This window comes from Pelobates fuscus, chromosome 4 (genome assembly GCF_036172605.1).
Source record: "Pelobates fuscus isolate aPelFus1 chromosome 4, aPelFus1.pri, whole genome shotgun sequence".
Lineage (NCBI taxonomy): Eukaryota > Metazoa > Chordata > Amphibia > Anura > Pelobatidae > Pelobates > Pelobates fuscus.
In genome coordinates this window covers 89,958,101-89,984,387 of record NC_086320.1, presented here as the reverse complement: position 1 = coordinate 89,984,387, position 26,287 = coordinate 89,958,101, and the positions used below count along the sequence as shown (strand labels likewise).

General features: G+C 37.4%; 1 protein-coding gene across 1 annotated transcript in view; it reads left to right on the top strand.

Annotated features, from left to right (window-relative positions):
• UBXN2B (UBX domain protein 2B) overlaps nt 1-25,851 on the top strand; it is a 48,215-nt gene extending 22,364 nt beyond the window's left edge. The window contains exons 3-8 of the mRNA XM_063451372.1: nt 8,911-9,043; nt 14,843-14,935; nt 19,150-19,259; nt 20,092-20,229; nt 21,193-21,354; nt 23,996-25,851. Of these exons, the coding sequence (XP_063307442.1) occupies nt 8,911-9,043; nt 14,843-14,935; nt 19,150-19,259; nt 20,092-20,229; nt 21,193-21,354; nt 23,996-24,158 (799 nt within the window). The 3' untranslated portion in view covers nt 24,159-25,851. The remainder of the gene's footprint in view (nt 1-8,910; nt 9,044-14,842; nt 14,936-19,149; nt 19,260-20,091; nt 20,230-21,192; nt 21,355-23,995) is intronic.
• Nucleotides 25,852-26,287: the final 436 nt, after the last annotated feature.

Genomic DNA, 26,287 nt, shown 5'->3' with positions numbered 1-26,287 from the left:
GTTATGATGACTGGAAAAACTTATCTCAAAATCGTTCCATTCATGAAAAGTCTAACTCTCATCTTGTCGCTGTAAGAGACTGGAATGAACTCTCGAAGATTTGGTTGTGGAAAAACAATAGATGCAGCTTCCCAGAGATTGTTGGCAACTGAAACACAACATTGGCAAGATGTTGTTAAGCGCCTTATCGGCATAGTAAAATATCTTAGTCGCCAGTGTTTGGCTTTCCGAGGTAGCAGAGATACATTATACAGTGACAATAATGGGAATTATCTGCAACTTGTGGAAATGCTGGCCACATTCGACACGGTTATGCAGGAACATTTGAAAAGAATAAAAAATAAGGACATTTTCCAACATTATTTGGGGAAAGACATTCAAAACTAACTCATCAGCCTTATAGCGAAAAAAATCACAACACATTCTGCAGTTGTTGAAAAATGCAAAGTATTATTCTAGAATACCTGATTGCGCACCAGACAAATGAACAAATGACTATAATTGTTCGATTTGTGTCCATCAAGGAAGGCAAGTTTCCAACTGCTGAACCAGAGATCTGTATAGAAGAAAAATTTCTAGGTTTTATCCAAATCCAAAGTTCAACTGGGGAAGGTTTAACTGAGGCAATTGTGTCAACTTGGAAAAATGTAAGATCCCAGTTGGTGATATGAGAGGACAAGGATACGATAATGGATCCAATATGAAGGGCAAACACCAAGGTGTTCAGATTAGAATCCTGGATTTAAACTTGCGTGCCTTTTATATTCCCTGCAGCGCTCATACATTAAATCTAGTTATGAATGATGCAGCCATGTCATGCAGGGATGCTGCAACCTTCTTTTCTATTGTACAGAAAATCTATGTGTTTTTGTCAGGATCCACAGTTCGATGGAATGTCTTGAAGAAGCACATTGGCAGACTTACGCTTAAACCTTTGTCTGACACCAGATGGTCTTCAAGAATAGATGCTATTCGCCCATTTAGGTTCCAGGTTGGAGAAATTTTTGATGCGCTCTCTGAAATTTCAAGAGAGAACTCTCACACGGCAATGGCACGGTCTGATGCTGAATCGCTTTCAAAAGAACTGAATAACTTTACATTTTTGTGTCTTATTGTGTTGTGGTACAACATCTTAAATAGAATAAACTTTGTTAGCAAACTTCTCCAAAGTAGAAGTATGTATCTTCCAGATGTTATAGATATTCTGGAATCCACAACCACTTTTTTGAAGAATTATCGTTCTGATAGAGGGTTTGAAGATTTACTGGTAGAGGCAAAAGATCTATCATTAGAAATGGAAATAGATCCTGTGTTTCCTCTTATTGTGCGACAAATTAAGAAAAAGAGGATGTTTTATTATGAAGCACCGGATGATCCGATTTGTGATCCTGCAAAAAAATTTAAAATTCAGGGCTTTTACAGCATTTTGGATGTATGTATTAATTCTCTTGATGAGAGATTTGAGCAAATTAAGCACCACAGTAAGCACTTCCAGTTTCTTTATACTATACAAAAACTTAAGGATGTACCAAGGGAAGCAGTTATGGAGTACTGTACAGACTTGCAGAATATTTTGACTGATGATAAATCAGGAGATGCTGATCTGGATGGAGCACAACTTTGTGAGGAACTTACAATATTGGCTCCTATCTTGAGGCCTACAATGTCACCCAGTCAGATTCTAGCCTATGCACTTAAAAATGGCTTTGCTCCCAATGTGTCTATTGCACTTCGCATATTGTTGACATTGCCGATATCTGTTGCCTCTGGGGAGCGAAGCTTTTCAAAGCTGAAGTTAATAAAGAATTATCTGCGGTCCTCTATGTCTCAAGAGAGATTGGTGGGACTTGCAATGATTTCCATTGAAAATCAGATTGCAAAAGAGATTGACTTTAAAACTCTGCTTCATGATTTTGTAAATGCGAAAGCAAGAAGGGTTAAGTTTTTGTAGGCTACCATTCTCACTTTGTTTGCGTGCAATATCTGTTAAAGCACTTTACACTTTAGGTGAATTTGCACTTGCAGAAACCTAAAGCGTACAGTTTTATTCATTGTATAAAAGTTATTTATAGTAATTATGTTAATTTTAAAGCACCTTGATACTAGTTGCACTACGTCATGCAGTTTGAGTAATAGTTACTGCAGTTTACATGCACTTGAATTCATTATTTATTTTTGTTCTGTTTTATAATTTTTGTTTTGTTGAATAAATGTTAATAAAATATACTTTACAAAACCACAAATTTGTTCTTATTTTTCTCAAAAACAAACAAACAAACAAACAAACAGTAAAACACATGTTAAATATATAACATAACTATAACGTAATGGAGTGGTTTTGGTGAAAAGAGCTGGTCCCTGCAGTCTGACATGTAAATATTGCATTTCATAAGAAAAGGCAGAGTTTACATTTGCTTCTAAGGACATCTCTAGTGGCTGTCAAATGGCTTTATCTCTTAAAAAAATGTGTTTATCTATCTAAATATCTTTACAATCTAGTGTTTTGTCACACCTCTAAAACATTTTAGAAACTGCAAGAAAAATGTATGGGGGGGGGGGGGGGGGGAGGGGGCGGCAAAATACTCCTTCACCTGTGTAGACAAAATTCCTTGCACCGGCCCTGCCTCATCCATATCTGACATGCGGGACTCCGCACGGCGAGGCAGCGAGGACAGCGACAGATGACCCTCAGGGACGATACGGACCTACCAAGCCGAGGCATCGGCTGACAGTGCCACATGCTCCTGAGCGAGGTACCCGTGCCCCCCTCAGGACTTAACGCTATATTTCAGCCGTTGATAGCCAAGCAGACAACACTGTCAAGTTATTGCTAAAGTTCTGCCAGACATAAGGGACTAGGGTCATATTAAATAGGGGTATCTTTCCCATATTCTATGCTGGCAAGGAGATATCTCTAACATGCCTAATACTGGCAAACAATGATCTCCTTTATATGTTTTACAATGGCAACCAGTGACATTTTTATGTGTTATATTGACAACTAGTGATATCTTACAAATGTCCTCTACTGGCAACCAGTGACAAGTTATGTTATGTTGCATTATTTTTACTTAGTGCAGCACCACCCTCAGCCACAACCTAGCCTGTGATTATCCATCACTACACGTTTAAACCCGTTAATATTGCAAACTGCGGGCACTCCTGCCAAGCATTAATCTGATTGTAGACCCAGCCTATGGAAAAATATTATATACATAAAATGTATTGCTAACATGTAAAATGTCATAGGGGAACTTTTAGCGATCTCTAGATGCTTGCTAGATGTAAATAAGTTGGTTTTGTTCTCCCTGGGGGTCCCCATAAATGCAGATACCCCAACATAGTGAAGCTTATGTGTCCTAAGCTGGCAATCCTGACAGCCTGCTTTCACACACTTGAGCAGGCATATATGTTTCAAGACACGAGCTTGTTGACCCCAACATGACCACCTACATTAGACATTCTGATTGAGCTTGTACTTAAAGGGACACTATAGTCACCTGAACAACTTTAGCTTAATGAAGCAGTTTTGGTGTTTAGAACATGCCCCTGCAGCCTCACTGCTCAATCCTCTGCCATTTATGAGTTAAATCCCTTTGTTTATGAACCCTAGTCACACCTCCCTGCATGTGACTTGCACAGCCTTCCATAAACACTTCCTGTAAAGAGAGCCCTGTTTAGGCTTTCTTTATTGCAAGTTCTGTTTAATTAAGATTTTCTTATCCCCTGCTATGTTAATAGCTTGCTAGACCCTGCAAGAATTTAGAGATTGATATACAATCATTTAAAGGTAAATTACATCTGTTTGAAAGTGAAACCAGTTTTTTCCCCATGCAGGCTCTGTCAATCACAGCCAGGGGAGGTGTGGCTAGGGCTGCATAAACAGAAACAAAGTGATTTAACTCCTAAATGACAGCGAATTGAGCAGGGAAATTGCAGGGGAATGATCTATACCAGTGATGGCGAACCTATGGCACGCGTGCCACAGGTGGCACGCCGGGCCCTTTCTGTGGGCACGCGGCCATAGGTTTGCCATCAATGCAGAGTAGGCGCCTGCCTGCCCAAAACGGCAGGCGCCTACTCTGCTTCCGGGTCGGGAGGACTGGGGAGGGATCTGTGAAGCAGCTCCCCTGTCCTCCTGCGCGATGCTGTGTGGAGCGTTGCCATGGCAACGCTCCACACCGCATTGCGCGGGAGGACAGGGGAGCCGCATCACAGATCCCTCCCCAGTCCTCCCGACCCGGAAGCAGTGCTTGCCACCACCGGACCACCAGGGATGGCTGTGCCCCCCCCCCTCCTTCATTAAAGGTAAGAAGGAGGGAGGGAGGTAATACTGATTTACCATATTTTTTTATTTATTTTTAAACACCCTTACCCGTACCCGCCACAGCACCCCTACCCCCCACACACAGTACCCCTAGCCCTCACAGCACCCCTACCCCTCCACACAGCACCCCTCCCCCCACCAGCTTCCCTCCCCTAGTCAGTCTCACATGAACTCTTTCAGTGATGGAATGTTAGTCAATGTCATATTAATCCTTGCAATCCATATGCTCTGTATGTGCATAAAATCGTAGGTAAATGTGTGCTGAAATAGGCGCTTTTAAATATTGAACATAATAGATACTGATGTGTCAGCAGCTACAACATAGATATAGGAACTCTCCTTCCTATAGAAGTATATGTGAACGCAAAGCACACAGAAGTGAAAAATATCAATAAATCACCCCTAGTGTGTAATTGGAGCGCTTCATATAATACAAACTTACCCCTACTGGTTAACACAGTATACAGTATATAGGCAGTATATCCCAATATACAAATCTGAAACAGAAAACTTATAGTGCAATATTGTAATAACTTATATTATAGCACTATCTATAGTGTTACAAATATACAGTGATCCCACTCACATGGGCCAGAGCCTCTCAGGATAGACTCAAATCGTTTAAATATGTGTGTACTAATGACACTGGACCTCTGGATGTTAATTACTACATCAGAAGCTGTTTTGCTTCCCTTGTTTCCCCACCCTTTCTTCTCTGTATGTGCATGTCCAGCCTGCTACCCATTGAGTCACTGCAGGGAATTTGGTGATGGCATGATCTTGCTACCCCTAGGGTCACAGCAAGTAAAACCCCTGATCACTAAATGGGTATCTTCAGAGGGTCACCTTTGCACAGGAAGAGAGGCTGAGCTCCCTTGAGGCAGAAGGTAAAAACCGTCAAGTAAGTCAAAAAGAAAAATTCTCTCATAATGACCAAGTCTCTCTAAGGATTGAACATGAACAAAAATACTTGGGGTGTGAGGGGTTGGAGGGTTACTTACACCATTTGTGTTAATCAGGTTCCTGTCTAATTTGGGATAGGAAGGAGCTATCCATTGTTGTGGTGCCATGGATATGGCCAGGAAATCTAATTTATGGAGAAAATTTGGAGCACTTTATTAAATCTGTTGCTTCCATGGTGCTCTAACTGTCAGTTTTGAATATTTGTCAATGTTTTTGGTGATGTAACAGATTTATTAGTCTTTCTGACAGTTTTTTTTTTTTTGGACAGAAAAGTCTTCTATGTCAAGAATTGTATTAATAGTTTTATAGAATTAAAGGTGTTCTATAGTGCCACCCCTCCCTCGATTCCCCCCCGCCCCTCCCCCCTCTTCCCCGGCGCTGCAAGGATTAAAAAACTCATGTAAAACTTACACCCAATACTAGCGCTGATCTTCCTCGGCACTGGAATGACGCTCCGCCTCCTCCGATGTCACCCAATGGGAGGGCTAAGGCGCATGCGTGATGAGGCCCTCCCTATAGGAAAGCCTTGTTTCAATGCTTTCCTATACAGATTTAACTGACGCTGGATGTTCTCATGCATAGTTGCCCAGCCACCATGAAGTGCCTTCAGTTGCTGTCTAACAGCCACTAGAGGCAGGTTTAGTCCTGCAATGTAATCATTGCATTTTCTCAAAAACCACAATGATTTACATTGCAGGACTAAGAGGGAATGGGAGACTGCACATAGACCACTTCAATAAGCCGAAGTGGTCTGGGTGACTATTGTGTCCCTTTAAGCACAATTGGCAATATTGGCTTTGAGGTTTATGGAAAGGGCTTTGGCAGTTCTCAATCAGGTACCAGGGCACACCCTTTTGACACATGCTGTGGGGAAGCACTACGGGCTTTGGGTAAGACACATGGCAAATGATGGCTTAATAAAGATTTATACTGGAGATTGTTTTTATTATAAATACCATAGTAAAAGTAAATAGTGGTATTTAACATGCGTTCATCATCTGACACAATCACAGAACAAACATTACAGACACTCTGGGACATCAGAATGTTTCTATGTTCCAGCATAGTCTCTCCCTCATTATAGTTGATAGTCTAAAGAACTTTTACTATTGTTACATCCAATGCTCTGGTTGTGAAATGTGTATGGAAAGAGACCAGGAATTTATTGTATTAAAGTTTATATTTGAATTAATTAATTTACTTGTAGCAATAGACATGATAGAAACGCATATACGAGTCATAAAATCATACAACATGGACTAAAGCAAATCATTGCCTCTAAAAGTTGGGTGAACCCATCCAATGTCCACTTCTGCACTAGGTGAGCTGCAGCAGGGGAATGGGCATTAGGTGCCAGGTAAGCCTGGGTTTCTGTCAAACCAGCAAAACTATACCACAAAAAACAGATAAGAGTGTTACACAAAAACACAAATAAAAGTAGTTAGGCTAAATGTTAGAGGGAGTCGGAGTTTGGGAACAAACAGATAAAGAACAGTAAAACTAAGGAGCTTTAAAACTGGAAGGAGAATCACCAGTTCTCTATGGTTACATATAACAATAAATATAACTAGGTTTGATAGAATTCAAACCAACTGGGGCACAGTGCCCAAAGACTACATGCACCATAAGAGCCACAATGAACTGTGATGGGCTTGCAGCAATACTCACTCATGATAGGGAGTGGATTGGGAAAAAAAACACTTGCTTCACAGTGATTGACTTTACAGAAAATAATTTTTTACTAATAGGTAAAGTTACATTTGTCAGTAGTTTGCTTATTATATTTACCGGTAATTGGACATTTTACACTTCAGTAAATATGTGCTAATGATTTCTAGATACTGAGTGACATTTCAAAACTATTTCAAATAAACTAATACTTAAAATGTATTGATATTCACTCCAAAAGGTGTTAAGAATTAAAGATACTATACCCCAATACTGTATTAACCATCAGGACAAATGCCACACAAATTGTTCAGACGATGCCCAAATCACGCCAGGGAACTATTATACAAAGTACTTTAAAACATTACTACATGTTCCTTACTACCCAATACCAAGCAGACAGCGAACATTGAGTGAAAACATTTAAGGAGGCATTACATGCAAAAAAAGATACTGAACAAGAGTAAACTTGTTTGATAAATAGAATTCCAAATAGATTATATTATTTTTATTGCCATTTATATACTGCAAACATATTCCGCAGTGCTATATTACATAAGGGGAAATTTAGCAATAAATGAGACAATTAAAAATAGTTACAGGAATATTTGATTAAAATGTGTAGATAATTAAATCTCATCCATTATAAGGTTACATTTGTTTTGAATAGAGGAACGTTAAAGAAGGAAACTTCAAGTTGGGGGAGCACTGATAGATTTGGTTTAACCTAGACCAGGGGTGGGCAATCTGCGGCCCTCCAGATGTTTTGGACTACATCTCCCATAGTGCTCTTAGGGCCATAATGCTAGCAAAGCATCAAGGGAGATGTAGTCCAAAACACCTGGAGGGACGCAGATTGCCCACCCCTGACCTAGACTGATCCCTGAAAACGTTCTTGTGTCATTTGTAATACTGTATTTAAGCCACAAGGGCTTGCTATATGACTGATAAACTTGTACAGTACAAATTCCTTCATGCAAGAGGTTAATCATTCTAGCTCTTTATTTCGTCTCTTTATATAGTATGAGTCTTTGTGAAATATCATTGTGAACTGTTGGAAGCTTATGAATTAAAACATAAAGTAAAAAAATATCTGTTCAGAATCCTTTGATGCCAGAATACCATGATTTTATAATGCTTTTGCGGTATAAACGCTGTTGACATTAAATGAATAATCAGACTCCTACCCGAGCTGCAGTAGCAAAAGGCTGACTTCTGGAAATTCATCAAAATTATATAAGATTGGCCTGTTTATAAATGAGCAACTGTAAGTACTGAATACCAAATCTTTCTAGTTTTTCAGTGAAAAGTGTACCTGAAACGTGGCACTTTTGTTGCATGTGAAAGAGTACTCAAAATTGTTACACTACCTAAAAACAAAGGATTGCAAAGAAGTCCAAATTAAAGCAATGATGAAATCACAATATTGACCGGTGTTGTCGTAGTATTCGGCTATAAAGAGGAGCAGGTAGAGGACACTGTCAAAGTAACACCATTCATTATCCACTAACTTGAGAATTCAAAGTGAATTTCACACAGGCAAACAAATAGGAAAACTGGAAAAAAAACTCTAAATGAGCAATGCTTTCAGTTTAGCTACACTGGCCTAACATTTGATTATACTGGCACTGATAAGGAACAGACTGCGCTATTATATATTATTATAGATCCCTCTAATAAAATAATATATAGATAGCACAGTCCATTTCTTATCTGTTCTTCTATTTTTAACATAGTTAGAGGTTTTTGCTTATTTTGGTACTGGTATATATATATACACATTTTTATATATTCAGTATTATATTTTTTTATATTTTATTATGAGGATTTTCAATATTTTCTAAATTATTAATATAGGGTGGGGGATGTGTTTCACATTTATTATTTATTGTTTTTTTATTTATTATATTCTGTTAAAATTACTTAACAATAATGAGAATTGGTGTGTATAGATCTTTTATAGGTGATGTTCGAATCCAGTCAGCAGGTAAAATAGTGAGTGAACTCTTTAAGGAGGCAAAGGAGCATGGAGCTATTCCCGTAGAAGAAGCCAATAAAGCTTATGAAGATTTTTTTAAAGCAAAAGTAAGTTTTTGGTGTTTTGGTTGTTTTTATCAAAGTTTTAAAGTTGTATGAAGGCAAATAACACTGTGAACTAAATATTAATGCTCTTTTTAGTGTGATGGAAAAAATAAACAAGGACAAGGTGAACAAGAAGTATGCAGATATGTGTACATGCAAGTAAAGATCTAGATATGGTCTGCTCATTTCAATATAGCATATTTAAAGATCTATGTAAAGGGAAACTGTAATAATATTTTAATTTGCCTTAAAGAGACACTATATAGTCAACAAAACAACTGTAGTTTAATGAAGCAGTTTTGGTGTGTAGGTCATGCACCTGAAGATTCATTGCTCAAAAATATTTTTTTCTTCTGTTAATGCAACCTTAGCTGCACCTCCTCTGGCTGTGGCTCACACAGCCTGCAGGAAAACAAAATGGTTTCATTTTCAATCAGATGTAACTTACTTTGAAAGTTCTTATCTCCTGATCTGTAAATTGAACTTTAATTACACCCAAGAGGATTCTGTAGGGTCTAGCAAGCTATTAGCATAGCAGGAGATAAGAAATTCTAAATTAACAGAATTTACTTTAAAGGAAGTATAAACATTAGATCTCTTTACAGGAAGTGTTTAGGAAGGCTGTGTAAGTCACATGCAGGGAGGTGTGACTAGGGCTGTATAAACAAAGTGATTTAACTCCTAAATGGCAGAAAATTGAGCAATGAGTTTGCATGGGCATGATCTGTACACCAAAACTACTTCATTAAGTTAAAGTTGTTTTAGTGACTATAGTGTCCCTTTAAATTGGCTCCATGCATGTTGAATACAGCATCTATCACAGAGATACATGGCATATTAATTGTAAAATATTGAGAAATACTCGCCTCACCTCCATTCATCTGTGTTGGATTTCTCTAAGCAGGGCACACCCCCTGTGAAGCACCAACATCAACGACAACATGCCAGGGCCTTAACAGTGTGACTCCAGTCTCTCCATTCCTATACTCCATAGCCATCATTGGCTAGGAAATTCCATGTTATGATAACTCACAATGCCATCCCTTTTGTTGGGCAAAAGGACTTAACCCAAGTAATGAATTATCATCAATTCAGTTCCCTCCTTTCCACATGGGATCATGAGGATTAAAATGGACAAACTTAATATAAATAAATGACAAAGGAAAACCTCCTATGTATAAACATTTTTTTTTTTTTTAGATGATACCCTAAAAATATTCAATACATATTCAATAGGCATGTGCAATTATACAATTAAACCGCACTAAATGAGGGGTATAGGCCCATTATCCTTATGGCAAATTTGCAATAAGTTACAAACATACGTTGCATAGAATACTTGAAGGGCCTTTTTTGCCTACAGTGGAAAATGTGGTTTAAATTTTACTTCCCAGAAGTATCAAAAACCACTTAAAAAGAAAAGCTACTCCTTTGGACACACAACAGGTTATGAAAATTCTACAGTAGTTAAGTCTTGTTAATTTGGATACTTAGTTGCTCTAGTGACATTTAGTGTAAGAGCAAAAAAACTAGCTCTCCATTTGATTGAAACAATACACCATTGTACAATTGTATCCAATCAGTGTTGCAAGTCCAACTGGACACACATCTACAAGCTCCGTCTACCAACATAACTTAAAGGGACACTATAGTCACCAGAACACCTACAGCTTAATGTAGTTGTTCTGGTGAATATAATTAGTCCCTGCAGGCATTTTAATGCAAACACTGCCTTTTTAAAAATGATGCTGATTGGCCAAGCCAGGGTTTGGCCCTCCACCCTGCCTCCTTTCCCTGCAGGAAAGCATTGGATTGGCTGAAATCCTAAATTCTGATTATGTCAGCAAGGAGGCAAATCGGGGGCAGGGCCAGCGCAGGTGGACACGGGCTGCGCTGGAATTAAGGTACGTTTTATTACCTTTTAAGGGGGGTAAAGTGGGGCAAGCCACCTAAAGGGTGGTTTTAACACTATAGGGTCAGGAATACACATTTGTGTTCCTGACCCTATAGTGTTCCTTTAAGCATGCTTCTCAACTTGATTTTAGATAGAAGTAGCAACTTGTCCAATAACCATTTTATCACTTAGACTAAAATGCCTATAAACATCTCATAACACTCAGTGTATCTGAAATACAAGACTGGCTAGCTTTGTAAATAGACGTAAAATAATCTCAGTAATTTAACCGGCCTCGTATAGCCTCTTTGGACTGAGAGAAATCAAGTTGCCAAAGTAGCTCAATAATTCAACATTTTGAGCTACCTAGCAGTTACCTAAACATAATCAGACTAGTCTGTCATATAATGGAGATAAACTAAGCACGGCTTGGTCACTATCCCTACCAAAAGGCAATTAGAGATCAGCTATATTACTGCAGCAGTAGCAAACGCTCCCCTTCCCCAGTCTGAATGAAAATAAACTAGTGCTGGTCTATAAAAGACAGCAAAAATCAAACACCTCCACCTCCATAGCATCACATTTAAATTAATAGCTATAACGACGAGGTGAGCATTTTGTCAGGGAGCCGTATCGACTATATATTGAGTGTTATGAGATGTTTATAGGCATTTCAGACTAGGCAAAAGAAGTCTCTACTTCTATCTAAAATGAAGTTGGGAATGTATGCTTAAGTTAGGTTTGTATACTGGGCTTGTAGATGTGTGTCCAGTTAGGTTTGTGACACTGGTTGGATACAATTGTACCATAGTGTATTGTTACAATTGTATGGAGGGATAGTTTTTCTTCTCTTACCACAAGATGTCACTGGTGCAACTAAGTAACAAGACAAGAACTACTGTAGCATTTTCTCAGCCTGTTTCGGGATCATTATAGAAACACTTATTTTTAAGTATTTTTTGCTACTTTTGGGGAGTAAAAATTAAGAGGTCCCTGACTGATGCACATTTTTTTTTAGAGTATTATCTCAATAAAGATTTTTTTTTTCTTTACATTTTCCTTTGTCATATATTTATATTACATTTTTCTCTTTGTTGTCCTTCTGATCCAATGTGGAAAGGAGGGCAGTGAATTTAGTTTCCACAGCAACCACAGCACATGCATTGCAGTTGCTATGTGTGAAGTACAGAAGGATTGCATGTGTGAGGTCTTTTCTGCTCTCTCTTGTCAGTCAATTCTTTGAAATAAAGTTTAAGCAGAAGAATTGACTGACAGGTAGGAGAGAGAGCTATATTGCTAGCACACTGTATAAATTAAGAGTGATGTTCTTTCAAAAAAAGCATAAGTTGTTATGGGCACGACAGGTACCTATTATCATCTGTTTATAGTAATAGAGCAAGGGTCCATATCTAGGGAAATTCTGCTCACAGTGGGTAAAATCTGCTCATTGTATTTAGATGTAAATAAAGAGCTAGATAACAATTGTTAATATTATATATTAAAGGAACACTATAGGGTCAGGAACACAAACATTTATTCCAGACCCTACAGTGTCAAAAATACCATATATCTCTGGTTCCTTTTGCCCCTCTAAATATAGTATGATCTTACGTTTATTTTAGTCTGCTGCTGCTGGCTCTGCCCCTGATCTGCCTCCTTGACTGACATCATTACAAGTGGTGATCTCGCCAATCACAATAGGAAATCATTGGATTGGCTCTAGATTGTCAAGGAAGCAGACGAGGGGCAGAGCCAACACAAGCCAAACACAGTCCTGGCCAATCAGACTCTTGTCATAGAGATGCATTGAACAATGCATCTGTATGAGGAAAGTTCAGTGCCTCCATGCAGAGTTTGGATATACTGAATGTTTACTGCAAAAGCCTGAAGGGAATGATTGTACTCACCAAAACAAATACAATAAGCTGTAGTTGTTCTGCTGACTATAGTGTCCCTTTAATGAAGCACAAGTAAGATTTAGATAAAATCCAATTATAATAATGAAAGAGAAGTAAAATACCACATTCTGGGACAGCCATGATTCCTATCACTTATATGAATTGTTAAGGTTTGGAGGTTCAATCTAAGAGTGAGATTAAGAGTGAGTGTATACAGAAAATACTCTTCAGAGTCAAGATAAAAGAAAGAGTCCGTTCATACCTTATAGCTAATGGATGTTGTTTATTTTAACCAGGGGCATTTGTTTCACTGTTATTTTAATCCAGTATTTTATTAAAAATGTATAAACAATGTCTGTGTCCCTTTTAGTTTAAGTGCCTTTTTAAATCTGTTATAAAATATTTAGTATATAAATAGTGTCTTAGTATTTCTTTCACTTTTTATGTATTTAGTGTTGAGCTCATTACAAGTAAAAAAATCTTTTCAAGGATATTTATGCTATAAAATTCAAAAATGCTCTCATGATCGTATTACTACTTCCTGCATCATTTCACAAAAAATAAAAATCCAAAATGTAAAAAAAACTCTCCATTAAAGAGCAATGCCAGCTGCCTTTTTTGTCCAACACGTTTTATAGCTAAGACTAATGTAAAGGTGTTGGGGAAAGATATACCAGCCACAAAATATCACTCCAAATTCCCTGAGGCTAATAGATGGTATATTGCAAGAACAAATGGATGTCCTGGAGGGATGAAAGTATGTGGATTAAAATATATATTTTTTAATAAATCTTTTAAAACAATGTATAAATATTTCAGTGACTGTAACCAAATAAAATGTACCGTGAAGTATAATTCCTGTGAGAGAACTTTACTATAAAGTCTAGAGACTGTTACATGGTAGGTCAAACTTTGCAGAATAAAATGGTCCTTTTCATTTTTAAAGCCGCTGTCTAAAATTAAATGATACTGAACATAAAATAGGTTTTATTAATCCTCACAAAATACATAAACATTTTAACACAAAGATCATTGAAGGATTGTGGATAGATTTTGAGCTGTAATGACATCTTGCCCTTAAAGGGTTACACCAAGCACGATACCACTTTTGTGTTTTGAAGAGGTCATGATACTTGGAGTCTGTATGTGCTGCATTTCACTTTTGCAAACGGCATGCCATCATGGGGGTAATTTTCATTCCTGGGCTACCATTTGGTCTCAAATGCAACATAACCAGTCTGGCAAATTTCAATGTTTATGAACTGAAAAATGCAATGTGCTATATTTGACCCTGTAACTTTCCAAAAGACAATAAAACCTGTACAATGGGGGGGTACCGTTTTACCCGTGAGACATTGCTTAGTACAAATACGTGTATTTTATTGCAGTAACAGCTAACAGTTTAGTGACATTCATAGTTTAAATGCCATGCAGAACTAAAAAAATAAAATTTCTTAATTTCTTTTTTTTATATATATTATGCATATTAAATTATGTTCAATATACAAATATTTGATGTGAAATGAAAGCCCTGTTTCTCCTGAACAAAATGATATATAAGTGTGGGTGCACATAATATGAAAGAGGTGAATTATACCTGAACAGACATATAGCGCAAATTCAGGGTTTTGTTTACGTTTTGTTTTGATCACAACTTGTACGATTGGCTCAGTCCTTAAGGTGTTAGTATAATAATCGTCCAGTAACTTGGAGCCCTGCTGTGTTTAGGCCCTTTTGTAGCGTTTCAACTAAACAATATTATGCGGTTGATCATTTTGTTGGTACGATGAAAATGTATTATTGTTTGGTAAAATCTTAAATGGTTTTGCATTTTGCAAAGTCATATCATTCCAAGCTCCTTACAAAGTCACATACACAATATAACTTTGATGCTACTTTCTGTGCACATGATGAAGATCAAATATCACTTTATATTTTTTGTAAAAAACAAACAAACATATATTTAGACAAACTCTGCACATGAACTTCAGATTGATTTTTTTATTTTAGTTATTTACTGGTGGAGCATACAAATTGGGTGATTCTGCAATGAAGCAATCTGAATATATACGGGATGATGAACTCTTTGAAAGGCGGCAAGATGTAAGGAATTTCTTCTTTTTATGTCATTAGCCAACTGTTTATCAAACGTGCTTAGTCTGTTTTATCTCCATTGACTGTGTTTATTGCTATCTCTGTTTCAGTTCCCATTAGTAATTGCTTAATGTAAATTATCTAAAAATGTTTTAAAGAAAATAGCTATATGGAAGAGTGGGAGAATATTTGGATACCCATTTCTCCAGGTCTGTGTCCGATTTACTCACACAGTTAATATATGCACTTAACAAGACTGCCATTGGAAATGTTGGAGTCCTTTACACAGCTCAAGGCATGGGACCCACCTTGAGTGTGCCCAAAGGGCCCACCCCGATTTCGCCTACAGGGCCGCCCCCCCACCCTTCCACCACCATCTTACATGCACTCAGAGCTGTGATAGAACTGTCTGTGGTTTTAAGGGATATAATGTATCTGTGTGTGTGTGTTTATGGAATGTAATGTGGGTGTATAGGTAATGCAGTGTGTATAGGGGATGTAGTTTGTATACTGGATATAGTCTCTGCATTTATAGGGAATGCAGTGTGAGTGTGTGTCAGGGTTTCAGTTTATATAGTGGATGAAGAGTTCTTATTTGTGAGGGATGTGTGTGTGTATAGTTAATGTAGTATGTAGATTGTGAGCTTGTTTGGGCTGGGCCCTCTTCACCTACTGTTTCTGTATGTTATACATGTTTTGTTAGAACTGAATGTCTGTTTTGTTTCCTGTTGTACAGTGCTGTGGAATATGTGGTCGCTATGTAAATAATAGTGTGTCTGTAAGGGGTGCAGTGTGTATGTATAGTGGATGCAGTTTGTGTGCATTTAAGGGATATAGTGCTTGTAAAACGATGCAGTGTTTGTGTGGATACAGTGTATAATGGATGCAGTGTGTGTGTGACACAGAGTGTGTGTGTGTCTGGCATGCAGACTGAGTCCATATCGAGGTGTGTAAAGGATGCATAATAAGTGCGTATGGAGGATGCAGTGTGTGTATGTGTGTGTTTGTCTGTCTCTGTGGGGTGGGATATGGGCTTTCATCTGTGTGCATTGTCAGGAGCAGATTTTTTTTTGTCTATATTTTATGATTTTCCCTTATCCCTGCCTCTTACCTATGCCAGGGAGAGGGGACACGCACTCCCTGCTGGTCCAGTGAGTCCTGTTTAAAAAACAGGAGGAGCAGTTAAAACATTTATATTAATATTACATAGTTACATAGTTACATAGCTGAAAAGAGACTTGTGTCTATCAAGTTCAGCCTTCCTTACATATGTTTTTGCTGTTGATCAAAAAGAAGGCAAAAAACCCAGTCTGTAGCGCTTCCAATTTTGCAACAAACTAGGAAGAAATTCCTTCTTGACTCCAAAATAGCAGTCAGATGTATCCTTGGATCAAGCAGCTATTACCCCACTAATAAGAAATGATATCCCTGTATGTTATGTTTTTGCAAGTATTTATCCAATTTCAGTTTAAACATCTGTATGGACTCTGATAAAAAAAAATTGCACAGCATATTCAAGGTGTGGTCTTACCAGCGATTAAAAAAAGAGGCAACACAGAGCATACAGACGCAAGTAACAGACACTCTGTTATACAGTTTTCAAGTGTGCCTCCCCAGACTCCCTAAGAGACCACACGCATCCCAAATTACACCTTAAGCAACTACAGCGCAGGACATACGCCTAGCTTACAAACACAATCACTATTATTTAGTGCTCAACTGGATTTGCACGACCCTCTTAAACTCCTTGCAAGTCACCCCTCACTTCAGAGCAACACCACATTTTACCGTGAACACTCCCAACTTACACAAAAAAATTGAATTCGCACTGTACCGCCAAGCTTTCTAGTATAGACCCACTGATGTATACTTAACCTCCGAATATGTTATACCGTTATGATGTTGAACCACCTATTACTTAAAATGTGCAAGTTGTACTCATGCCATAATTCTGTTATATGATGTTTCTAAAAAAGCGCTTGAGAATGCTGTTGTGGCAATTCGAGCACCGCTGTACCTACATTCACAACAAAAATAAAGAATTAAAAAAAACAAACAAAAAAAAAACGGGACACCAGGAAACAAACCAGGAAGAGTGATACAGAATTCCAGAATTGGTATGGTCACATTGGATTTGGAAAAGTTGGGAGGCATGGGAATGTAATGTTAGTCTGGAGGTGGAAGAGCAGAAGGGTAGATAAAGGTACAGAAAAGTAAGAGTAGGAGTTAAGAGTAATAAATCTATTAATAAATTTAACATGAGAGCCAGTGAGATGTTAAGCAGAAAAAGTAGTGATGGATGCTGAAAAAAATAAATAAAAAAAAAAGGCAAAAAAAAAAAAAAGAGGCAAAATTATATTTTCATCTCGAGAATTTATGCCCCTATTTATACATGACAAAACCTTACTGGCCTTAGCAACTGCATTACATATTGCTATAAAAACAAAGGGGAAGAGTCTGCACTTGGTAACGGAGATGTAAGCACCAACCCTAAAAGGGAATCCCTCAAGATCCTTGATGAAATAGGAGAAAAAAAGGATGAGTTAAGGGCTGCACTATTTAACAGAGCATAGTACCATATAAATAAGACCAAATGGCCAAAATAAATTAACATCAAGGAATAGAACTGGGTATTATAGTTACTATTAAAACACCATCAAAGAAGTAAGTAAAACAGAGTCCATCCAAGTGTTCAGTAAAAATAAAAAAAATGTTCAATAAAAGTCAACAAAACCGTCTCACTGATATATGGATAGGGTATGTATACAATCCTCAGGAGTTGATCCGTCTGGGTTGTAGGTGATCTGTATATGTGAAGATAAGAAGACACAAAAAACTGCCAATGGTGACATATTGTAGCTCCAAAGGTAGAATAAATAAAAAGGAGGATAGTATACCACCAAATGTGAGTGTACTATTCTCCTTTTTATTTATTCTACCTTTGGAGCTACGGTTTTATTGACTTATTGAACATTTTATTTGATTTTTACTGAACACTTGGATGGACTCTGTTTTACTTACTTCTTTGATGGTGTTTTAATAGTAACTATAATACTCAGTTCTATTCCTTGTTGTTAATTTATTTTGGCCATTTGGTCTTATTTATATGGTACTATTCTCTGTTAAATAGCGCAGCCCTTAACTCCTCCTTTTTTTCTCCTATTACATATTGCTGCCTAATTTGTTGTCTATAACAGTTTCCAAATCCTTCTCGTGCGTGGTTATCCCTAATTCACTACCATTTAGGGTGAATATATATCCTTCCCCAACCCCTCTATTGTTCACTTCTTAAACTGTGAATAAATTAAACATTTACTGACTGTTCCCTAGTCACCAATTCATCTTTTTTTCCAATAATCTTCTTTTTTTTTTTTATTATGGCGTCATGGGCAGAATTACAAACCAAAATGATCATGCTCAGCCATTGCACGTTTCGGTAGGTTCGTGATTTGGTTACATCTCGGAACTTGGAATTCAGGAATCCAACCGATCACCAAATAGGGCTAAATTCAAATAAGTTGGTGTTTCGGACTGAAACAAATCTAAACGTCCACTATTGAATTTATTGAACTATTGAATTGGCCAGTAAAAGTGTTAGCAGCTTTAGACACAGTTTATGTAATTCCAATTAATGTTAAATGAGGACATATTTCATTATAACAAGGTTTTGGAATAAATACTTCTGTATGTCGATAGGTTTGCATTGATCTGTATTTTGTAATTGTTTTACACGTATTTGCATCATATGGAATAATGGTAAAGGCTTTAATTCAGGGAATAAGTTTTACAGTTTAGTTACTTTATCATGTGTTTAGCCTTGTGTGGTTTTGAAAGTTATATATTCTCTGTAATTCTTATCACTCATTGTGCGTCACTGATATCTCTTTCAAGGCTAATTGACTATTTCAAGGCCGTGGCTCTGTCACCTTGCCACTGAGTCGGTAATCCCTAAACTGTATCACTGCCAATGTTATGAAGTGTTCATGAACTTTGTCATGGTTTGAGAGAAGCTGACATTGAAAGTCCACATGTTCAATAAAGCAAACAAGATATATTTTGTGAGTTTAGGCTTTTGTTTGTATTGGTAAAGGTATATCGCGTGTTCATAACATACACTTAATGGTCAAATTGGAGAGCATTTGCAATGGGTTATATTGATATGGTTTTACGATATATAATGTATACAAACTACGATTTAATATAAACATTTTGTTTCACAACAGGTTCAGATTTTACTCAAGCTCTGGAGCAATGGATTCAGTTTAGATGACGGGGAACTAAGATCTTATACAGACCCAATAAATGCCCAGTTTTTGGAATCGGTAAAAAGAGGGTAAAGCTAAATGGTTATTATGACTGTTTTTGAGTAAACCGTCATTATGTGTGGAATGGCCTATATAGCACAAAAAATACTGATTTGTTTGTTCACAATAAAATCGACATCTAGTTTTGCCTCTTTTATAATTTCCGTGCAGTTAAAATGTGTGCCAGAATACACATACATGAACACTTTTTTTGTGATCTCTTTACAATGCATGCAGAAAAATGGGACAGAATTTAACATATCTGGAAATAAACACAAAGCATTACTTACAGACAACTACTGTCACACCTCCAGTCTGGGATAACAACATATCCATTTCTGTACAACATGTCCCACTTCCCAGTAACACCAATTTCCTAAAGGGACACTGTAGGCACCAGGTCACTTCATTCAAGTGGCCTGGGTGCAATGTCCCTTAACCCTACAGTGGTAATTATTGTAGTTTCTGAGAAATTGCCATAATTACCTCTGAGGGTTAACTCCGCCTCTAGTGGCTGTCTACCAGACAGTCACTAAAGGGACTTAATTGAAACGGACCTTTGATCCGGTATCTGACTCTGGATGTCCTCACAAACTGCATGAGGACTTCCTGCGTCAGATGTTTCCCCTTAGGAAAGCATTGAATAATAGTCTTGTGTTTTTTACTTTGATATTTGGTTACGATATATTAGTTTAAAAATTGTTATACAGACTCTCTATGGGGTAACTTGTGTTGGTGAGTCCAGTGAGATATGTTTACACAAAAAGTACAAAGGACTGAATGTGTGTGTTTTTTTTTTAGGTTTTGTTTTTTTGTTTTTTGTTTTTCGGGAAATTCCTAATTTTTTTCTCATTTATTTAGAGAAATTCCTGGGGAGCTAAAGAGAATGGTTCATGGATGTCAGATCAACTTAGACATGGAAGATCATCAGGACCAAGAATATATTAAACCGAAGTTGAGATTTAAGGCATTTAGTGGTGAAGGCCAAAAGCTTGGAAGGTATAACATTTAATTATCAAATTTTCATTATTATTATTAGCTACACTTTGTAAAACTACACTCTGTGGTGCTATTTTTTTTTTTTTTTTTTTACTTATAAATGTATGTTAATGCCAAATATTAAATCACCAATTGCTAGAATTACGGTGTACAACATTGACACATTGTCTATGTATGCTATAGTTTGCAATGTATAGTCAAGGGAAAACTATATGACCAATTCCAGTGTGAACAGTGTTGACATTTTTGTTGTTATTTTTTTATTGACATTGCATAGCCTGGCTTAGCCTGTGAATTTTATTATATTAATTTTGCCTCATAGAAACATATGGGAAGTACAATAAATGTATCAGTCCCATGTCTGGTGAAAAGGGTTTATCGTGTGGTAAACCCTATTGAATACATGTAATTTTACAGGTGAAGAGAACAAATTGCGGCAAGGTCCCTTTTCAAAATCTCCACCACTAAGGTACAATAACTCCAATAATTCCTTGAGACAAAACTGAGCAATTTGAGCCAGGGTGTGGATTTGAAGTTTCTATATAGGAAAAATAAATTGTTGTGAAAAGAGCATTCAAATAAAAGCCAATTGTAATGTATTAAACAAACATACAATAAATAGTTCTATTCAATGGAATAATATTTTCTATTCTTTAATTTAGCTTAGATATAAAAAAAAAAGATACACAGTATAACACCTTTTCAACAACCTATTAATAGTCTTGGAAATACACTTACAAACACAAGTGCTTCAGACCAAGCGCTATAATAGCTTATAAATTGCTGGAAAAAGATCCACACTATCCATTCTAGCGGTAAACATGGGTCCGTACCCACAGCCTGCTGGATCACTGCTGGAAGGATTGTTTCATTTGCGTTTTTAGTAATACTTTCTTAAATATCCTAGTTGATCTTTGACAATTTGTAAAATGTTTTTTTTTTTTTTTTAACTCATAAATCCAGCCTGACTCCTGAAATAATTAGTACACCTTCGTCTCCGGAAGAAGAAAACAAGACATTTCTAAATATAGATGTTGAACTTGATGAGCATGTGCCCACAACAAAAATTCAGATTAGATTAGCCGATGGAAGCCGCTTGATAAAAAGATTCAACCTCAGCCATAGGTAAGAATCATTAATTTTACCAATTGTACTTTAGTAACATGATAACATAAATTTATTTGGTGCCAGTAATGTATAAACTGCTGTAAATTTGGCATGATCAAGTGATGTGGATTGCTCATCTGCTTTTTCTACTATTTGACTACAATGAAAAAAGGTTTGTGTTTTGAATAACGTTTTCTCGTCTTATTATTGCCAGCATATTGAGATTTGAGGCAGCACTCTCATACTTTATAGTTTATATAGGCAGGGACTGGTGATTTAAATAATTAGAAAATACAATTCGTGTTCATTGAGAAAATAAACTTATGGTCCTTTTACTCCAGCCTCCATCTTTGTTCATCCTATGAGCTATGGACACATGAAGCTCATGATTAATGCATTACTCTAAGTCTGAGAACAATGTCTAATTATTTTACAGTGTACAGTGCAGAGAGCACTCTTCACCCACTCTCTGCTCTGACATTGGCTTCTAAAGGGACACTATAGTCACCCAAAAACTTTATCTTAAAGCAGAGAAGCAGTTTTAGTGTATAGATTATGCTCCTGCAGTCTCATTGCTCAATTTTCTGCTGTTTAGGAGTTAAATTAATTTGTTTCTGCAGCCATAGTAACACCTTCCTGCATGTGCCTTACACAGCCTTCCTAAACTCTTCCTGTAAAGAGTCATCTAATGTTTACACTTTATTTATTGCAATTCTGTTTAATTTAGAATTTCTTATCCACTGCGCTGTTCTCCTGTATAGAATCAAGTTCAATTTTCAGAGCAGGAGATAAAACTATTAAATTACATCTGATTGAAAATGAAACCATTTTTTTCCATGCAGGCTGTGTCAGTCACAGCCAGGGGAGGTGCAGCTAGGTCTACAGAAACTGAAACAAAAGTGATTTAACTCCTAAATGGAAGTGAATTGAGCAATAAAACTTTAGAGGCATGATCTATACACCAAAACTGCTTCATTAAACTAAAGTTATTTTTGTGTCCCTTTAAGTGATTTGTAATTGTATTTATAAGACGGCTGCCAGAACTGTCAAACAGGCATTTGTAATATTATCATCCAGGCTATACATTCTGCCCAGAGGCAGTTCTAGACTTTATGAGGCCTTAGGCGAAACTCAAACATGAGGCCCCACTAACAAGGGAGGGGGGGTGATGAGGGAGGGAGGGGGGGTGATGAGGGAGGGAGGGGGGGTGATGAGGGAGGGAGGGGGGGTGATGAGGGAGGGAGGGGGGGTGATGTGAGAGGGAGGGGGGGTGATGTGAGAGGGAGGGGGGGTGATGAGGGAGGGGGGTGATGTGAGAGGGAGGGGGGGGTGATGTGAGAGGGAGGGGGGGGTGATGTGAGAAGAAGGGGGGTGATGTGAGAGGGGGTGATGGTGGGAGGGAGGTGATGGTGGGAGGGAGGGGGGTGATGGTGGGAGGGAGGGGGGGTGATGGTGAGGGGGCGATGCTGAGGGTGGTGGGGCGGGCGATGTTGAGGGTGGTGGGAGGGGTGAGGCTGAGGGTGGTGGGAGGGGTGAGGCTGAGGGTGGTGGGGGTGGTGAGGGTGAAGGGGGGTGGTGAGGGTCAAGGGTGGGTGGTGAGGCTGAGGGTGGTAGGGGGTGGTGCGGCTGAGGGTGAAGGGGGGGTGATGGTGAGGGGGGTGAGAGAGAACCTACCTTTTCTTCCCTGGTGGTCCAGTGGGCTCCCTGGTGGTCCGGTAAGCTCCCTGGTGGTCCGGTGGCCATTGCTTCTGGTCTGCAGCTCCGCAGAGCTTCAGACCATGTAATCTCGCGAGACCATCAGAGCGTTGCCGTGGACCTGACAGTCTGCCCACAGGCGGTTTAGGCGGCCGTGAGGCCTTAGGCGGCTGCCTAAACCGCCTAATTAGAGAGCCGCCTCTGATTCTGCCAACTGTCTATCACTAGGAGATTAGAGGGACACTATAGTGTTAGGAATACAAAGATGTACCTAATGCTATAGTGTCTCTCTGCCTCCTGCACCTCTCCTGTGGCAATTAATGGGTTAAAGGTACACATGAACCAAGGCTTTCCTATGGGGTGTTGCGAGATGCATGGAAAGCGTTGTTTTAAAGTGCTAAACTACGTTTTACATCAGTAAACACATGTAGTGTCTGTTTGGTAGATAACCATTAGAAGCAGTCTTAAGACTGCAATTAAAAAAATTACAGTTTCAATAAAAATGCAACATTTTCAGATGCAGTATTTAGGGGACAGGGGGCAGTGCAAGCAGACCACTTCTATGAAATGAAGTAGTCTGAGTACCTACAGTGTGTCTTTAACCAAGTTAAATGGGTATTCATAATCTTTTGGCTATCTGCAGTGCATGGCCTAAACATGATACTGTAACAAGGCATCTGTGACAGGGATTGTTGTCAAATATATGTATTCTAAAAGAAAGTGCTCGCAGGTCTTAATACCAACAGCTGCTGCTTTGTTAACTAAGCAGACAAATATAGACTAAAACGGTGATATTATTATTATTTATAGAGCGCCATCAAATTCCGTAGCGCTGTACAATGGGATAGTCTACTTACAAGATAATTGTATAAAATGTAAATATATTCCTGATTGGGGTGTTGAGAGGCAATAATTCATTGGCTCCTGAATGTCATTGTCAGAGTGTTTGTATTTTATTTTCTAGGATAATGGATGTACGGAACTTTATTCTCCAGTCCCGCTCGGAGTTCGCCCACACTGAATTTACATTAGTTACAACGTTTCCAAACATTGAACTAACAGATGAAAATCAAACACTGGAAGAAGCTAATATATTCAACACTGTGATTCTACAACGATTGAAGTAGACTTGCTTTCACAAGCCCTTTAACTTGTAAAAAATATTACTTGTTACTTTCAACCAGTATTATGTACAGGTTTAAATATTTGATTTTAGTTCTTATAAAATAAGTCTATGAAACTTTACATTTTGAAAGCTCTAATTGACAAAGATAGGGTGATCAAATCATTGAGGCAATGATTGATGTATCTTTGCTAATTACATTACTAAGAAAATATACTTCCTATTGAATCATTGAAAACTGTAGTTGTCAGCACCCCGTCTTACACAGCTATATTGAACTACGTTTATTTTTAATATGGAGTTTTAAAACAGTTATTTTGATATGGTACATTTTTCCTAATTGTGTGGAACTGTGCGATCTATAACAAAATCATTCTAACCCTCCAATTGTACTGCTCGATTTGCATGTATGTTTCAAAATGTTCACTAAAACTCGAAACTTCGCTGTAAATGGGAGAAGAACTATGGGGCCTTTTAAAATGAATGGTGTGTTTTAATTTTTTTTTAATTTTATTTGGCTTTATAATTAAGGATCAATTGCCCTTTAAATTGTACATTTTTCTTTTAGGATTGTCTTTTTCTTAAACACACTCTAGCACATAACTCTATAACTAGAAATACATTTATCTTTGATTTTCAATAAGAAATTTATTTATATTTTACCAGAGATACACATTGCTCTGGTCATAGAATCCACCCCTGTGTGCTTTTGAAAGAAAATAAAAGTAATCAAAGTAGTGTGTAGACTAAGGAAGTAGTGTGATGATTGAAAATCGAAGATGTTGCTATCAAAATGAATGATTCATTAATGATTTTTCTTCCATATGATAATAGTGATGCTAGCTAATCCCTTTCTCTAGTCTTGTAGGAACCAAATAACTGCTCACCATAACTTTTATTCTGTTTTTTTTTTCTCATCTACACACTTTAAAAGAGATGCTTCCTGTTTAATAGATGTTAAATTAATGCCTGTTTCATGTGCAATGTTTTATTTATTATCATTATTTGTAAAGTGCCAACCTTTAGAACAATATAATGTATGCATGTTATTTAAATGTGAATTATTTAAATATGTTCTTTCATTAACCCAGATTTATATATGTATATATCAAATTTAGTTCAATAAAATGGCTTAATTTGTTATTGTTAGCACATGACACACTCCACAGCATTTTTACATTACACTATGCTGTCCATCCATGGGTATCATCAGTCAGTCCTCCTAACACAATTGCTTGTTCTGGATACCCCGAAGCCAGAAAACGGTACCATCTATATTCAAACTTTGTCTTTAACAGTTGGTGAATCAAACTCTGATTATATATTTACTGGGATTCACTTTGATTAGGGTGCAATAGTTTATATTTAAATATAATATATAACGGCTGTAAAGCTGCTGTTTATCCACTGGTCTTTAAGTTTATTGGCTCATTTAAATTAATACTCTTAGCACCAAAGCAGGGGATGATCCATACACCAAAACCACTTAATTAAGCTAAAGTTGTTACGGAGCTTAGCGAAAGCAATGCAAAAACAAAATATAGCCCCCAAAGCCCTACATATATCTCCATTTGGTACATTACCCTGCAGAGAAACAAATTTCAGTCCTCAATTCTATATGTCTGCATCTAAATGTAAATGTCATGTAAATAGAATGAATATGATGAAGAATAAAGTGCAAAGTCGATTAACCATCTCCATTTATTTGTTCATGCCTAATTTTACAGGAATTACTTTAGAGTTCTCATAATGGCATACATTAGCAATAAACTGGCAAAATGTAAAAAGGAATGTCATGGCATCCTTCCAGCATAAGAGAACATATAATTGAATAAATGACTTTATAAATAAAGTTTAATAATAGAGGTATGTTCTTTGTAAATATTCAAATAGACATTGCAGTTTTATGTTAATTAACAGGTTAACACAATGTAATTGTTATGATGTAATACTTGGAATCTGTTCAAGAGTTCCAAATACTCTTGACTAGAGTGTGTAACACATACAGGGTTATTTAAGTGGATTTAAAGTGAATTTCAAATTCAAATGAACACTTCTGCTTTTAGATGGTAGGAGTCTATACATACAGCATTTTAGCTTGAAGCACTGCATATCCCAAAAAAATGCACTTTT